The sequence below is a fragment of the Oncorhynchus nerka genome, linkage group LG12 (genome assembly GCF_034236695.1).
Source record: "Oncorhynchus nerka isolate Pitt River linkage group LG12, Oner_Uvic_2.0, whole genome shotgun sequence".
NCBI classification, from domain to species: domain Eukaryota; kingdom Metazoa; phylum Chordata; class Actinopteri; order Salmoniformes; family Salmonidae; genus Oncorhynchus; species Oncorhynchus nerka.
Genome location: NC_088407.1, coordinates 26,313,930 through 26,332,419, shown reverse-complemented (window position 1 = coordinate 26,332,419; position 18,490 = coordinate 26,313,930). Strand labels below are relative to the sequence as shown.

General features: G+C 41.9%; 1 protein-coding gene across 1 annotated transcript; it reads left to right on the top strand.

The window, feature by feature from the left end:
- Positions 1-2,593: 2,593 nt before the first annotated feature.
- On the top strand, positions 2,594-7,040 carry LOC115138015 (uncharacterized). The gene is made up of 6 exons (XM_065025422.1): positions 2,594-2,706; positions 2,828-3,166; positions 3,769-4,119; positions 5,798-5,899; positions 6,455-6,510; positions 6,763-7,040. The coding sequence occupies exons 1-6, from the start codon at positions 2,607-2,609 to the stop codon at positions 6,916-6,918; spliced, it is 1,104 nt and encodes a 367-aa protein (XP_064881494.1). The 5' UTR covers positions 2,594-2,606; the 3' UTR covers positions 6,919-7,040.
- The last annotated feature ends 11,450 nt before the right edge of the window (positions 7,041-18,490 follow it).

The window sequence follows — 18,490 nt, the reverse complement described above, 5'->3', positions numbered from 1 at the left end:
CTCTCCTTCTCAAAACCCATTGGAGGACAAAGTCAGAGGGGAGGGACCTCTGGCTTTCTCATCCAAATGGTTTTGAGAAGGAGGTGAGGGGAGAGAACTGGAGGAGTATGCAATTGAGATTTTCTTATGCTGAGGTGAACAACACTGGACCTCTCATGATAACATTTGTCTGAGAGACAACAAAAAAATGTGTAGTTTGTGTGTATAATGTTGTCACTGATAGACCGAGTTATATTCCATTCTCTTTCTCTGCTGAAGACAAACAACCTGAACCACAGGAAGACTGACCTGGAGCTATCAGCTCTCACCACACTGATCTGTTGTTCTTGTCAACTCTCTCTCTCTCCTCTCTCTAAACCACACAATCTCTTCTCACCAATCAGGCCCCACATATCGTTCCATCCGTACTTCCAGACTATAAATACCTGACCAAAACCAAAACCAAACAAATAAAGACAAACTCATACCTACTGTTGTTATCATAATACAGTTCAATGTAATTTAATGCACTATGTACAACGATACTGTATGTTGCAAACCTGGCGTTTGGGACACCTGCACACCGCCATCTTCTGTTTAGTACAATAACTGTACTTTAGTGGGTTTTGTTCAAAAATACTATAAATGTGTTCTATTCAACATCTTCAACACTTTGGAGCTCTTGTAGGTCTACTTCAGTCATAGTGCATCCTTGAGGTATTTGCATGCAGAGTGAATGCATCCATAAACAATAGACCTACTGCTCTATTGTTGAGTGTACAGAGAGGCAGGTGTCAACCCTCTCTGCAGACTCTCATCTGATGCATTCGCTGCAGACGCTACATCCTCGGCCTGTGGTCAGTGTCACCTCGCTGGTATGAACAGGGATGGAAAACAACACACACCTCATACAAAGATCTCTGTGGTCAGAAGTTTCCACTCAACAACTAAACAAACAGACGTCATGCCTTTGCGCATTTGCTATAAACGTTTCTTTCTTAGGTACTTTTGAGTTCACACCTCATATTTCCTGTGACGTGTTTTATGTGTTATAGTTTGCTACCAATGCAATTTGATTTGCATATTATTTGTATTATTGTGTTTCTAAGGCCTGTGATGAGCCTTGTGATGTCTTTGGTCATCATGCACTTTTTCAATTTCTGTATTTGTTCTGAACAGAGAGATTTGGGAGAAGTTGAAAACCAAATGTCACAGCTGTAATTTGACTACTTACTCTTCTAGCCTACGGTTTTCATGTCCTCATTGTTTATTAGGACAGCAGGGTGCAGTAAGGCCATGCACTTATCAAGGCTTAGTTTACTTTTACCAAAACCGGAATCTACCTACAGCATCAACCAAATGACAAATGAGCTTCCAAAATGGCACCCTGTGTGCTCTGGTCAAAAGAAGGGCACTATGTACTGTAGGGCAGGGATCATCAACTAGATTCAGCCGCGGGGCAAATATTATTGAGCGGATGGTCGGGGGCCGGTCCATAATTACAAATAATTTGTAGACTGCAAATTAACCGAAAGAAGCCAAAACAGATATAATGTTTGACTAAAACATAATCATTTCAAACCTTGCTTACATGTTCATACGATCATGTCGTGTCCCTTTATAATGCATGGGAATACTTGGGAACAGATTTCATGAATGAAAGTCACTTGGAGCTGATTTCCTGGCGTTTTTTTTAACTGTTTTCTTTTTGTCCAACAATGACAATTCCACACAGTTTTTATTTGATTATTTTTTTTTTTGCTCAGAAAACTTGGGGGGACAAATAAAGCCAGATGGGGAACCCTGCTGTAGGGAATATGGTACCCTTTCAGATGGAAACAAGGTCTCCACCCCCAGTTTCACCACACCCTCTGTCTGAACAACAATCATCCCACATGTTTACAGAACACAACCTTTTGTTGTCATGACTTTCATCTTCGAGGTGAAATAGTGTGTTACCAATGGCATAACTGGAGAAAGTATTGGGAGTATAGAAATATGAAGGAGTACCCTTATAGGTGTAATCTACGGAGTAGATTTGAGGGAGCATAGAGCAAGATTCCCCCTGTTGGTGAGGGCCTATATTGGTCACTTTGAGATCAATAGAATGATAAATCATGTAAGGAAAAGTGGAAACACTCCTCAATGTATGCATTCAATTATATAATATCACAAAAAAAGTGCATGAATAGTATTCTTTCTGTCTGATAGAAAATAATTTGCCGCAATGTCCAAGACTCTTGAATTAAAGTACTGGAGAAGGCATTCTTAAGCAGTTGTCATTCTGATGAATAATGTTAATGCTACTGATACATCTATGAGTGAGTAGATAGGAGCTTGCCAATCATAATCATGTCGTATTACTGTAAAAAAGTTAAATTAAAGAACTGAAATGAGGACCAGGATGTTTCATATGGTGTGTATATCTCGATAGCTTTTCTGAAGAAAATGGAAACTGTTGTTGTGTAACATGAGGACAGAAAAAAGTCAGAGGGGAGGGTAAAGTTGTCCTGTTCCGTGTCTTTGCAGTTCACAGAGCAGCCAATCAGGCCTGTGGACCATCACCCAAGCCAAGTATAAAAAGACACCCATAACCCTCTGATTCTCACTCTCATCTGACACACAGGATGACTAGTCTACACATGAGATGCTATCAACAGAGAAGGAATTATACAATAACCCAACTGTTTCTCATATTTTTACTGATGTTTAAAACAGGTAAGGCTGATTTAACTTAGCGCATAAGGTTAGGGTTCAAGTCTGATTAGAAACAGAACAAACAAAAACCTGTACAAAGTTAGTAAGAAAAAGTAAGTCATGAATGCTTTATTATTTTTAAGGGTCTCTTCTAAAATCAACCAGAGCGATGTCTTAAAGACTTTCCTGGCTGGAGACAGAGTTCATTTGGAATGCCTCACGTCAGAAGAAGATGGCAACTACTACAACTGGATCAAGATAATAATAGGACAAGCCCCAGTATTAATTCTGTCTCTTTACACTCACTCCAAAACTGCAAAGTTCTTTGGAGAGTTTAACGACAACCCCCGGTATATGGCAATGAAGAATGGAACCAGTTTTGTGCTGACTATTTCAGATGCTAGACCATCGGATATGGGGATGTATTACTGTGCTACACGCGATTACGATGCCATGATCTTCGGGAAGGGTGTGTTTCTGATGTATGGGGGTAAGTAAACATATATACACTGAGTGTATAAAACATTAGGAACATCTTCATAATATTGTGTTGCAACCCCTTTTGCCCTCAGAACAACTTCAATTCCGAGGGCATGGACTACAATGTGTCGAAAGCATTCCACAGGGATGCTGGCCCATGTTGACTCCAATGATTCCCACAGTTGTGTCAAGTTGGCTCGATGTCCTCTGGGCGGTGGACCATTCTTGATACACACGGGAAACTGTTGCGCTTGAAAAACCCATCAGTGTTGCAGTTCTTGGCACATTCAAACCGATGCGCCTGGCACCTACTATCATCACCTACTGCCCATTTTGTCTTACCCCACAATCCATGCCTCAAAGCTTAAAAGTCCTTATTTAACATGTCTCCTCCCCTTCATCTACACTGATTGAAGTGGATTTAACAGGTGAAATCAGTAAGGGATCATTGCTTTACCTGGATTTACCTGGTCAGTCTGTCATGGAAAAAGCAAGTGTTGATGTTTCGTACACTCAGTGTAAATGTATTAACATGTGACTATCAGGCTCTCCACGTGGTTGTATTGTAATATAACAAACATTTACTAGAACCTTGGTTTTATTGTGTAAAAGATGTAGATTCCAGGAACCAGCATCTTACTCAGCAGTCTGTGTCTGAGTCTGTCCAGCCAGGAGACTCTGTGACTTTGAACTGTACAATACACACTAAGACCTGTTCAGGAGATCACAGTGTCTATTGGTTCAGACATAGTTCAGGAGAATCCCATCCAGGAATCATTTACACCCATGGAGACGGGAGTGATCAGTGTGAGAAGAGCCCTGAGCCTGGGTCTCCTACACAGAGCTGTGTCTACAACCTCCCCAAGAGGAAACTCAGCCTCTCTGATGCTGGGACTTACTATTGTGCTGTGGCCTCATGTGGAGAAATACTGTTTGGGAATGGGACCAAGCTGGATGTTGGAGGTATTTTGATTTTAAACTCTGAATTTAGATTTGTACCTGTCATAATTCAAGAGCAATCAAACTAAAATGAATGTGCTGATGCAACTATAAATTGTAAAAGGGTGTAAGGCTAAGCTTACAAAATGTAACATGTACAGCACCAGTCAAAAGTTTGGACACACCTACTCATTCAAGGGTTTATCTTTATTTTACTTGTAGAATAATAATGAAGACATCAAAACTATGAAATAACACATATGGAATCATAGGGTAAAAAAAGGATTAAACAAAGTAGCCCCCCGTTGCCTTAATGACAGCTTTGCACACTCTTGGCATTCTCTCAACCAGCTTCACTAGGAATGCTTTTCCAACAGTCTTGAAGGAGTTCCCGCATACAGTGTATGCTGAGCAATTGTTGGCTGCTTTTCCTTCATGCTGCGGTCCAACTCATCCCAAACTATCTCAATTGGGTTGAAGTCGGGTGATTGTGGAGGCCAGGTCATCTGATGCTGCACTCCATCATTCTCCTTCTTGGTCAAATAGCCCTTACACAGCCTGGAGGTGTGTTGGGTCATTGTCCTGTTGAAAAACAAATGATAGTCCCACTAAGCCCAAACCAGATGGGATGGAGTACCACTACACACTGCTGTGGTAGCCATGATGGTTAAGTGGGCCTTGAATTCTAAATAAATCGCTGACAGTGTCCCCAGCAAAGCACCCCCAAACCATCACACCTCCTCCTCCATGCTTCACGGTGAGAACCACACATGCAGAGATCATCCATTCACCCACTCTCTCACAAAGACATGGCATTTGGAACCAAAAATATACCATTTGGACAGATATCCACTGGTCTAATTTCAATTGCTTGTGTTTCTTGGCCCAAACATGTTTCTTCTTCATATTGATGTCTTTTAGTAGTGGTTCTTTGCAGCAATTTGATCATGAAGGCCTGATTCACGCAGTCTCTTCTGAACAGTTGATGTTGAGATGTGTCTGTTACTTGAACTCAATGAAGAATTTATTTGGGCTGCAATCTGAGGTGGAGTTAACTCTAATGAACTTATCCTTTGCAGCAAAGGTAACTCTAGGTCTTCCTTTCCTGTGTCAGTCCTCATGAGAGCCAGTTTCATTATTGCGCTTGATGGTTTTTGCGACTGCACTTGAATAAACTTTAAAAGTTCTTGAAACTTTCCGCATTGACTGACCTTCATGTCTTAAATTAATGATGGACAGTCATTTCTCTTTGCTTATTTGTGTTGTTCTTGTCATAATAAGGACTTGGCCATAATATGGATTTCTTGCCATAATATGGACCCTATTTACCAAATAGGGATATCTTCTCTACATCACCCCTACCTTGTCACAACACAACTGATTGAAGGAAAGAAATTCCACAAATGAACTTTTAACAAGGAACTCTGTTAATTGAAATGCATTCCAGGTGACTACCTCATGTAGCTGGTTGAGAGAATACCAACACTATGCAAAGCTGTCATCAAGGCAAAGGGTGGCTACTTTGAAGAATCTCAAATATAAAATATATTTTGATTTGTTTAGCACTTTTTTGGTTACTACGTAATTCCATATTTTTTATTTCAGTTTTGATGTCTTCGCTGTTATTCTACAATGTAGAAAATAAAGAAGATTTTGACTGGTAATCTGTGAATTAATATCAACAACTTAATTTAAACCACAGGCCCTGTTGATCTGGTGGACCCCATGCTCCTGGCTCTAATCGTATCCAACATCTTGAGCTTGATCGCAGTCGTTGTCCTCATCTGTGTGAGAAGGAAGAAAGGTTCTGTATCATTAAGGCCCTTTGTTTCTACTGCCATTTTGTGTTTTCATTCACATACCTTCCAATATGATTACATACAATGTGATGATCATTACGGTAAAATGTTGTGGCAATAATAACCATGAAAGTGATTGAGGGGTGTTTTAAGAAAGAGTGTGAATGGATTAGTGGTTTTTATCTCAATATTCATAATATTGAATTACACCCCCTTTTGCCCTCAGAACGTCCTCAATTAATCGAGGCATGAACTATACAAGGTGTCGAAAGCGTTCCACAGGGATGCTGACCCATGTTGACTCCAAAGATTCCCACAGTTGTGTCAAGTTGGCTGGATGTCCTTTGGGTGGTGGACCACTCTTGATGCACACAGGAAATTGTTGAGCGTGAAAAACCCAGCAGTGTTGCAGTTCTTGCCACACTCAAACCAGCGCACCTGGCACCTACTACCATACCCTGTTCAAAGGCACTTAAATCTTTTGTCTTGCCCATTCACCCTCTGAATGGCACACATACGCAATGTACACTGTCCTAATAATCCTAATTTTTGTCAAGCAGGTTTGCCTCAACATCCTCAAAGTGGTGTTACAGCCCCTTCCTGTCCTGACAAGGAGGTAGATGATGTTACCTGTTTACCTAACCCTTTATGAACAATTTAGCACATTAAAAATAGCATTACATCTGAAAAGGATGTGACAACTTGTGTAAAGAACAAAATCATATATTTCCACAGTAAAATTGCATTGTATCGTTTAAATGAAAATGGCTAGCAGCCCAGTATTGTAATTCACTTTCACACATATTTTTCAACTGTACACAGCACTCTACCTTGTGAGGTAGACTATCTGACTAATTCTCATCTACAGAGAGATGAGGGAGAGGAGCTGAACTATGCTGCCATGAGTTTCTCCTCGAGGAAGACCAAGAGGAGAGCAGAACCAGAGAGACAGACCAGAGCAACGGACATGAATGTGGTTTACTCTGGAGTGAAAGGTCATCATGAGTGGAACTGGGATTCATGATTTATAATGCAATAGTTTTATAATGCAACTTAGAGTGAATTGTAAAAGTAATATGCTGTGAACATAATTAACAGAAATTCTGCTAAATATTTTAATAAACTTGAAAATATATCTATATTTAAGATGACTATTAGAGGGAGCATGTGTGTGTGTGTAAGGGGACTTTGATAAGGACATACCATCCTGTCCCAGAGCTGTCTCGACTTCTATGATCTGTATGTACACCAACTATCCAGCAGAGGGCAGTAGCTTTCCACAAAGGGAACAGACCACAGGCACACCAAAAGGAACTCATCACCAGTCAGTCATTTGATGATGGCTAGCTACATCTTAGTAATTTAGCAGACACTCTTATCCAGAGCATCTTACAGTAGTGAGTGCATACATTTATGATACTATTTCATTCTGGTCCCCCCCATGGGAATCAAACCCACAACCAACTCTGACATTGCAAGCACCATGCTCTATCAACTGAGCCACATGGGACCTGCTACAATATAGTAGGATGGTATTTGCCATCTATATGGGTTTATAGAAAAGTATCTTTGGGATTTGGGATACCCACAAAAGGAAATTGTAAATTATCTCAACCCTTGTTTCAAAAGTACAGCCACAACTATTACAGTATAGGTTTTAATACATATGAATGCTCAAATAGTTATATACTGAACAAAAATATAAATGCAACATGTAAAGTGTTGGGCCCATGTATCATGAGCTGAAATAAAAGATCCCTGAATATTCCATAAGCACAAAAAGCTTATTTCTCTCAGATTTTTTGCACAAATTTGTTTTCATCCCTTTTTAATGAACATTTCTCCTTTGCTAAAATAATCCATCCACCTGACAGGTGTGGCATATCAAGAATCTGAATGATCATTACATAGGTGCAATAAAAGGAATAACAAAAGGAATAACAAGTTTTGTCACAACAAAATGCCACAAGTGTTGAGGGAGCAGGCAATTGGCATGCTGACTGTAGGATTTGTCCACCAGAGCGGTTGCCAGAGAATTGAATGTTAATATCTATACCATCAGCCGCCTCCTACGTCGTTTTAGAGAATTTGGCAGTACGTCCAACCAGCCTCACAACCGCAGACCACATGTAACCACGCCAGCCCAGGACCTCCACATCCGGCTTCTTCATCTGTGGGATCATGAGACCGGCCATCCGGACAGCTGATGAAACTGAGGAGTGTTTCTGTCCTTTTATATACTTTGTAACTTTGTACTTTGTAACTCACCAGGGTCCTATAAAATCGAACCAGGGGTGCATTCACTAGGAACCAAACGTGCAGAAACACGAACCTGAACTTGTCTAATGACAAAAGCTTGTTTTCGTTGCAAAATGTTTTGCTTCTGTGTACACTAATGAATACACCCCCACATCAATATGAACCCGCTGACCTGAAAAGACTTGGTCTCTGCAATGGGGTAAATATATTTGGCTCTGAATGGCTTATATTTTCTGTAGGACAGTAGAACTAAGGTCATGAGGTATTTCAGTTCTATTCTTCAAGAATCAATGGCTATATACAGCACATTCTTAACGTATTCAGACCCCTTGAACTTTTCCCACATTTGTTACGTTACAGCCTTATTCTAAAATGTAGTCAATAAATAAAATCCTCCTCAATCTACACACAATACCCCATAATGACAAGCAAAATCAGGTTTATAGTGATTTTACCATTTTATTTTAACATAAAAAACAGAGATACCTTATTTACATAAGTATTCAGACCCTTTGCTATGAGACTTTACATTGATCATCCTTGAGATGTTTCTACAACTTGGTGTCCACCTGTGGTCAATTCAATTGATTGGACATGATTTTAATGGATCACGCCTGTCTACATAAGGTCCCACAGTTGACAGTGCATGTCAGAGCAAAAACCAAGCCATGAGGTTGAAGCTCCGAGACAGGATTGTGTCAAGGCACAGATCTGGGGAAGTGTACCAAAAAATGTCTGCAGCTTTAAAGGTCCCCAAGAACACAGCCCGGCCAACCTGAGCAATCGGGGGAGGGCCTTGGTCAGGGAGGTAACCAAGAAGCCACTCCTCAGTAGAAGGCACATGACAGCGCGCTTGGAGTTTGCAAAAAGGCACCTAAAAGACTCTCAGACCATGAGAAACAAGATTCTCTGGTCTGATGAAACCAAGATTGAAGTCTTTGGTCTGAAAGCCAAGTGTCGTGTCTGGAGGAAACCTGGCACCACCTCTATGGTGAAGTATGGTGGGGGCAGCATCATGCTGTGGGGATGTTTTTCAGCGGCATGGACTGAGAGACTAGTCAGTATCAGGAAAGATTAACTGAGCAAAGTACAGAGGGATCCTTGATGAAAACCTGCTCCAGAGCACTCAGGACCTCAGAAAAAATGTTGTTTTGTTGTTGCCTGTTTTGCATGTTATTTTGCCATTAATACATGTCACATATCAGTTTGCAAACAATGTTAAAAACAACAACATTAACTTAATAAAGCCATATACCAACGTGGTCTCTTTTTTCCTTTCTTGATTAAGGCAGCTGCAAAATACAGGTGTTTCAGCCTAGCTCAGTGCTTTCTGTGCAGGTGTTTCAGCCTAGCTCAGTACTTTCTGTGCAGGTGTTTCAGCCTAGCTCAGTGCTTTCTGTGCAGGTGTTTCAGCCTAGCTCAGTGCTTTCTGTGCAGGTCTTTCAGCCTAGCTCAGTGCTTTCTGTGCAGGTGTTTCAGCCTAGCTCAGTGCTTTCTGTGCAGGTGTTTCAGCCTAGCTCAGTGCTTTCTGTGCAGGTGTTTCAGCCTAGCTCAGTGCTTTCTGTGCTGGTGGGGCAGCCAGCGGGGAAAAATAGAGCGTATGGGTTGGTAATCTTCTCTAGTTGCGCAGTGATTGGCTCAGTGTTCTGTCTCATGGGAACACTATGTCAGCACAAAATCCACGGCGAGAGCTTGAAAATTCAAGCCCCATGGGTGCTGCCATAGAGTTACATTAGAAGTGCCCATCCAAGAAGGCTCAAGGTCATTGGCCACAGATAAAATGTCAAATCACATATCTACAGTACTTTCAAAATCTTAGCTCGCAAGCTAGACAAGCAGTCATGATCATGAATCAAGTTGACAATCTACTGGCAAATCCTTGTCATATGAAGACAACTTATAGATAAAATGTATCGGTGCTCATCGACCATTGGACATAAACAAGTTGGAAATTGCAAATTTAACAATGAGTGGTTTGGAAGGAATCAGTGGCTAACTGCAAGCGTTGCAAAGCAATCACTAGCCTGCTATTCAGTGGATTGGGTGTGTGGTCCAAGTCTGAGTTTAAGGGTCTCTTTCCAAGCTTAAAAGGATAAACATTCAACACCATGGTCCAGAAAAGCTTGAATACATTGGCCATGCTGTCAATCCAGCATGACTTCTGCTGCGTTCAAAACAACTGGAAACTCGGAACTGGGAAATCTCAGACTTCAGTGAGTTGAAGACAACTGGCAACTCTGGAAAAAACGAGACATCCAACTCGGAATTCCAAGTCGGTAATACTGGCCTCTTTCTAGAGCTCCGACCTGAAAATCACTGACATAATTTGACCTTGTTGTTTCCGAGTTCCCAGTTGTCTTGAAAGAACCATAAATCCAGAGAATGCCAAAGTTTGATGACAAAATTTGCCCACAAGGACTGTCACATCATCTTCCTGTTCAAGTGAGCACAGCCCAACAAAAGGAGTCCAAAAATGTCTTGTATGCTGCTGCATAAATTATATAATATGCCAAAGAGATAGTATTACTTTCTTAGCTACAGTATACATCTGTTTATGTTGTGTAGTAAGCTGTTAGTAGCCCATGTGCCTCACCCTAATAATTAGTCTATTGTTTTGACTTGGTGGTGCACATGTAGCCTATAGCCTGTTTTAGAGAAATGTCATCATCAAATATTGCAAGAGCTTTCATTGTCTGCTTACGTGCCCCCTTTATTTATCCTACGTTTCTGACTTGGTCTATAGGGAAAATACTGTAAGAACGGCACATTTTCTGATTTCTGTTGCTGTACATTTTAAAAGTGCTGAACAAATAGTTATATTTGCTATGTCCGTCTTAGCTCGATCATTAATGTCTTCATCGAAATGACAGATTTCCTCTTATTCGCTCATTGTTCCCTTATGGCATAGTTTGAAAACAATGCCTGGATTTCATCCTTGTCTGCCTCCTTGAAGCAGTGTTGTAGAAAGCCTGAGGTGAGAGGGTGGAAAAGATCAATGATGAGACTAGGAGGCAAAACCCGCCTCCCCAGGGCCACTTATCCAGACAATGTTGTTGGCCCATTTACTCAAAACCTTTAAATGACTTACTGACTATAGATAGCTAGCTAACCGGGGGAGAGGAGTAGGGGACAAAAGTGAGGGAGAGGCTGAAAGCTGTGGCTTGCGATCAATAGTTGATAAAACAGCAATCAAACTTTACTTGTGTGGCAGTGGTTCGGCACAGCTGTGCCGTGACTGGGTCAGAGATGGTAGGAGATATTGATGGAGAAGAAAGTGAAGCAAGTATGGAGCATAGTGGTACAAATAAAGGGGAAGTAAGAAAGAGAAAAAGAAGATGGGAAAGAAAGGGAGTAGGAATTTGAAGGGGAGCGAGAGGTCTATGGAGGCAGAAAATTTTGAGGAGAGATACGTAGTTTCCAATGCTAGAGGCAGTTCGGAGATAGAGCGTGCCGAGGAAGGGACAGATAAGTCGCAAGGGGGGAGCATGGAGGTGAGGAGGAGCATAAAGTGATTCTGAAGTTTAGGGAGGAAGGGGAGTTGGGGGGCGATGAGTCCAATAAGGTTGACGGCTGTGATGAAAAAGTTTATTGGGGAAGTTGTCAATGCTGAAGTGTTAAGAGATGGGAGCTTGTTGGTGTTCTGTAAGGACATGGGGCAGAGGGAAAAAGCTCAGAGTGAAGCTAATAAGGAAGTTGGTGTGGAGCAACTGGACTGATCAAGCAGGGAGGCGGTCGATTAAAGGGGTGATAACAGGAGTGCCTGTGAGTGTTAGCACTAAAGAGGTAAACAACAACTTGAGAGGTGTTCTAGTGAATGTTCAAAGATTGCAAGCAACAAGGGGTGGAGTTAAGGTAGATAGCACGTCTATTCTGTTACACTTTAAGGACAGGGTACTGCCAAATAAAGTAACCATAGGATATATGAGTTATTATGTGAGGGCTTATGTACCAAAGCCTTTAAGATGTTATAAATGCCAGACGTGTGGGCATGTGGCAACAGTCTGTAAAGAGAAAAAGAGGTGTGCCAGGTGTGGAGGGGAGCGTGAGCTTGGGAAGTGTTGGGGCGGTGTACAACCAAAGTGCTGCAGCTGTGGGGGTGCTCATAGTGTGACATATAGTGGGTGTGAGGCAATGAAGCAGGCAGTGGAGGTGCTACAAGTGCGAGTGGAGAGAAGGGCGTCATATGCTGAGGCAGTGAGGGTGGTCCAGGTCCAGGGAAATACAGGATCCAGAGAGAGATGGTTAGGAGCATCTAGATCGGGGGTTACGGGGCAAGTGGGCGGTGATATAGTATATGATGGTAAGTTGGTGGTTGAAGATGTCCCTCTAGTGGTGTGGGGGCTGTGCTTTGGCAAAGTGGGTGGGGTTATATCCTTCCTGTTTGGCCCTGTCCGGGGGTGTCCTCGGATGGGGCCACAGTGTCTCCTGACCCCTCCAGTATTTATGCTGCAGTAGTTTATGTGTCGGGGGGCTAGGGTCAGTTTGTTATATCTGGAGTACTTCTCCTGTCCTATTCGGTGTCCTGTGTGAATCTAAGTGTGCGTTCTCTAATTATCTCCTTCTCTCTTTCTTTCTCTCTCTCAGAGGACCTGAGCCCTAGGACCATGGCCCAGGACTACCTGACATGATGACTCATTGCTGTCCCCAGTCCACCTGGCCGTGCTGCTGCTCCAGTTTCAACTGACCTGAGCCCTAGGACCATCTGACATGATGACTCCTTGCTGTCCCCAGTCCACCTGGCCGTGCTGCTGCTCCAGTTTCAACTGTTCTGCCTTATTATTATTCGACCATGCTGGTCATTTATGAACATTTTAACATCTTTGCCATGTTCTGTTATAATCTCCACCCAGCACAGCCAGAAGAGGACTGGCCACCCCACATATGCTCGCTCTAATTCTCTCTCTCGGAGGACCTGAGCCCTAGGACCATGTCCCAGGACTACCTGACATGATGACTCCTTGCTGTCCCCAGTCCACCTGACCATGCTGCTACTCCAGTTTCAACTGTTCTGCCTTATTATTATACGACCATGCTGGTCATTTATGAACATTTGAACATCTTGGCCATGTTCTGTTATAATCTCCACCCGGCACAGCCAGAAGAGGACTGGCCACCCCACATAGCCTGGTTCCTCTCTAGGTTTCTTCCTAGGTTTTGGCCTTTCTAGGGAGTTTTTCCTAGCCACCGTGCTTCTACACCTGCATTGCTTGCTGTTTGGGGTTTTAGGCTGGGTTTCTGTACAGCACTTTGAAATATCAGCTGATGTACGAAGGCCTATATAAATAAATTTGATTTGATTTGCTATACGGAGATAAGAGAAAGCTGGTGACGTTCATCGCAGGAGCTATCAATAGCACTGCTAAAGTAGAATCTAAAACAGAGAGGATTCAGCTCAGAGTGAAAGCGGTTGGGAGACATCTGAGTATGACAGGGTTGACATGGGAAGAGGTTTGAGATTACCTCAATCAGCCGAGGGTGGAATCGTGTATTATAGGATCTTAGTTATGGTGGTAGTACGGGGGGCAAAGAGTTCCTTACAGTTATGGTCGTAGTAAGGGGGGGGGGGGGCAAAGACTTCCTTACAGGATGCTAGGTAAAGGTATTGAACAGGAATGAGTGGTGGTGGAGGTGTGGTTGAGAGGAGGGGTGATAGTGGTAGTGAACTACTATAATCCGTGTTGGACCTGGAATCCGTATTGGACCTGGAAGTTCTGGAAAAGGTGGAGGGCCAGGATATAAGTAATGTAATGTTGTGTGGGGATTTTAATGCCCACAACATGCTATAGGGGGAAACAGATGGATGGAAATGGCCAAGTGATGGAAAATCTGATAGAAATTAAAGATCTGGTGTGCCTGAATGATGGCCGAGGGGCCAGGATTGATGTAGCCACAGGGAAAGGGTCTACCTTGGAAATCTGGTATCTAGTGCTATGGCAGGAATCTGTGAGTGGGAGGTATGGTAGAAGTCAACAGTAGGGAGTGATCATTACCCTATAGTATACATAGTAGACTGGAGGAGTCAGTAGATGGAGTAGGCAGGTGGATGTTTGGACGTGCAAAGTTGGGATCAGTTTCAGGAGCTGAGTGAGCAGGTGATGGCTCAGGTGGATATGAGAGGGGATGTGGATAGTGTGAATAACTGGGTGAGAACAGCGTTAGTGGGGGCAGCTACTGAGTATATACCTAAGAGTTCAGGGAGGCGGAGGAAAGCTGTCCCATGGTGGACAGGATAGTGTGGGGGAAATGGTGAGGAGTAGGAACAGGGCATTTAGAGTACTGAAAAGGACACAACTTCCAACATCTGATTCAGTATGAGCAGGACCTGGTGAGGAGAACTATCTGTCAGGCAAAGAGGTCATGTTGGCATTGGTTCTGTGACACCGTTGGAAGGACGACACCTGTGGGAGAATTGTGATGATTAAGAGGATGAGTGGGGTCGGAAATAGTGGGATTATCCAGTGTTGACGAGTGGAAAGGATGTGGCAGTAACAGATGAGAAGGCAGAGATGATGACCAAAGCGTTTGTTGAAATGCAGAAGATGTCAATTATGCATTGAATGCACCATTTACCGTGGGAGAGGTGAAGAAAAAAAGGGCAATAGGTAAGGCTGGGTTAACCTCACCTGGAAAAGATGAGGTGTGCTATTGTATGTTGGCCCATCTTAGTGATGAGGCACTGGATAAGGTATTGGTGTTGTACAACAGAGTGTGGGAGGAGGGGAAACTACCAGGCAGCGGGAAGGAGGCAGTAGTTGTACCAATCTGGAAGCCAGGGAACGAGGCCAACAAGCTATCGGCCAATAGCTTTAACATCAAATGTACAGTGCCTTGCGAAAGTATTCGGCCCCCTTGAACTTTGCGACCTTTTGCCACATTTCAGGCTTCAAACATAAAGATATAAAACTGTATTTTTTTGTGAAGAGTCAACAACAAGTGGGACACAATCATGAAGTGGAACGACATTGGATATTTCTAACTTTTTTAACAAATCAAAAACTGAAAAATTGGGCGTGCAAAATTATTCAGCCCCTTTACTTTCAGTGCAGCAAACTCTCTCCAGAAGTTCAGTGAGGATCTCTGAATGATCCAATGTTGACCTAAATGACTAATGATGATAAATACAATCCACCTGTGTGTAATCAAGTCTCCGTATAAATGCACCTGCACTGTGATAGTCTCAGAGGTCCGTTAAAAGCGCAGAGAGCATCATGAAGATGCTTTAAATTGGAGTTTAAATACAAAACAAAATGGACAAATCAACTTTCATCACAGTTACATACCAATAAAACATTATTATTATTTTTTCAAAGACTAGCCTGCTTGCCTTACTGAGTCGATAGAAACATTAGCCTGATCTATTTAGGAGGGATATCACACCTGGCACAGATTATTGTCTAGTTCTTTTCCTGCTGAGGGGTGCCCTATATCTGCGCCCAGAGGGGAGTAGTTCAAAGTCCGGGTACAGGGGGTGGCTTGGGTCTAAAATGATTTTGTGAGCCTTGCGGAGGGCCCTGACCTTGAAGATCTCATCCAGGCATGTCTGTTTGACTCCAAGTACATTGCTTGCTGTGGTGATAATCCTTCTCAGGATATTTCTCTGGCTGACAGTGGCATTGCCAAACCAACAAACTATACTAAAAAGTTAAAATACTCTCAATGAAAGATTTGTAAAACAGAGTCAGTATAGTACAATCTACATTAAAAGATCCCAGCTTCTTGAGAAAGTTCAGTCTCTGCGAGACAGTGTCATGCCTCTCCATAGGAAAACAATGAGGGGAGCTCAGCGTTCCAAGGGCAAGGGATATTTCAGGGATAGCGTTTGATGACAACAGAGTACGCTGGCCAGTCTACATAATTAGAAAGAGGAGATTCTTATGTTTAAAATTGTCTCATTTGAAAAAAATGTAAATATACAGTGAGTTATTTGGCAAAATAGACAGACTTACCTATATTTCCCTGTAGTAAACAATGGGATGACCTCAGAGTTCCATGAGTAATGTTTTGCTGTTTGAACATTTGAACTACCAGCAACGTGGGCAGGTCTCATTGCCAACAATAGCAAAGCATTGTGATGTAGAACAATAAACTGGGAATAGAACGTTCGGAAGGCAAGTTGGTGCCACGGTGCTCAATAGAACTAATAGGAGATGGCAGGGTGAAAAATGCCCTAATAAGGCCTGTTTTTTCATGATTACTTTAAAACTATGGCAAGCAGCTGGGACATATGGTAATATTATGAAACTGGGCTCCAAGGCGGATGCAATTAACTAGTTATCAGAAAAAAGCATTGTTAAAATTGACACTTATGTTTAAAGTGTCCAGCCTATTAGCAGTCACTTCTTCTTAATCTCAAAAGGGACAACTTCTACATGTTATGCAGCGAAACCAGACAAATAACTCAAAATCAGACTTAAGTTCCGACATTGTGGGCCCGTTACAGTAAATAAATTGACGGATTTGACGAATATCCAGTTAGTTAGATCAGATTTGTTGAATGTGCGCCAATCTGGTTGATATTTGCTTTCCATTGAGTCCTTCACCACATTTATGGCGACTTTATATAGCAAAACTAATGTGTAGAAGCACATCAGGTCAAATGGGTCTTCTCGCCTGAACTGAGCAAGCCGTTAAATCAAAGGCACTACTTTGATATAAAGTTGTTTTTTAAATGAAAACGTGCCAGTTCATCACTTTCACGAGGTTGGAGTAATTTGATGTTCAACTAGTTAAGATACAGACGGAATCTAGGTGCCTTTAGATTGAGAAATTTAAAGGAATAATTTCTCACTTCTCTCATTGACCTCTCAAACCCGGCCTGTTCTGTTCGTCTGTTTTGCAAGCGTTCCTTAAATCTTGCGATGTCTCGCCTCTGGGTTTAGACTATGTGAACATGCTATAAGCGAAAGGGCAATGAACGTGGTTTACTCTGGGGTGAGACGTCATTATGAGTGGGACTGAGATCCTAATTGTTTGTTTTATAAAGAAAATGTGAGTCTATTATAAAATATGCACGTCTGTAAATATTGTTTGAATATACAGCATGCTCTACGTATGCAATAAAAAAAATGAAAATTCCTCTACCCTTTTGAAATATATACATTTTTGATTACTTTTTATTGGGTAAGAGTGGGAACATGTGTTGTAGTGTAAGTAAGGGTATTTTGAGAAACATACCAGCCAGTGCCCAGCAGAGGGCAGTAGGCTTCAAAGGGAACCGAGAGCACAGGCACATCAAAATGATCTCATTACCAGTCAGTCATATGATAATGGCTAAATATGGGTTTATAAATATCATAGGCTAACCACCAACAGAAATTATACATGACCTGTAACCACATCTGTAATCTCGTGTGGCCAGCCCTCCCAAAATTGTATGTACAATACCCTTGTTTGGAAAGGGCACGATCAACCCAGAGTGAACAAAACAAGATCATGGTTTTAAATATTTTATTTGGAGATTAAACAATCGGGAAGGGGAATTAATGTCAGGCGTCCATTCCTTAAAAACACAAAAATATAGATCTTGAAAGGGAATGCTACGCATTTTGAGGCGTTTATGCCACCCCAGGTATTATTCAACTTCTACGAGAAATATAAACTATTGAATTTAAAATGTGTGCCCCGATATCACTTTTCTCCCTTAGTATATAGCAATTATCCTTTAAGAAAACATGCCCTTCCCACAATCACGTTCAGGACATCGTTTTTTTGTGTTTTTTTTTTTTTGGGGGACAATTGTGCCAAATGTAAATAAATAAACACTCGGTTTTATGCATTTTTCATTATGCTAGTCATACATTTCCTTTGTTAGGCCAAATGAGAGAAAATTAATCAAATTGCAAAATCTTAAAAAAACATTTCATAAAGAAGTTAACATAATCGTGAACACTTAAAGGATTTTTATCTTAAATCACACAGAGCTATGGCTAATTTATGCTCCAAATTGCCACCGTTAGGATTATGCAATGGACTGTATGGGATCATGCACACAACAGGGATTTTAGTGCCCGAGCTTGACCAATATTTTATGAAAGTCAAACGTGTGCTTTCTGATAAAATACATATACACACACGTTTTTTTTTGTTGAAGTTATGAGGACCAAAAGGCACCGGATAGTAGGAATGACAGGCTGTACAAACCAATATAACTATTTCCAGTATAGGTGTCACTACATACGAATGCTCAATTAACTATACATTTGTAATTTAACAGATGCCTAGAACATCGAACGCAGGTGCGCATTCACTAGGAAACAATATGGCCAAAACCGGGCGACTTTACTAACCTGCACTTGTCCAATAAACGCTCGTTTTGGTTTTTCTTATATGCACACTAA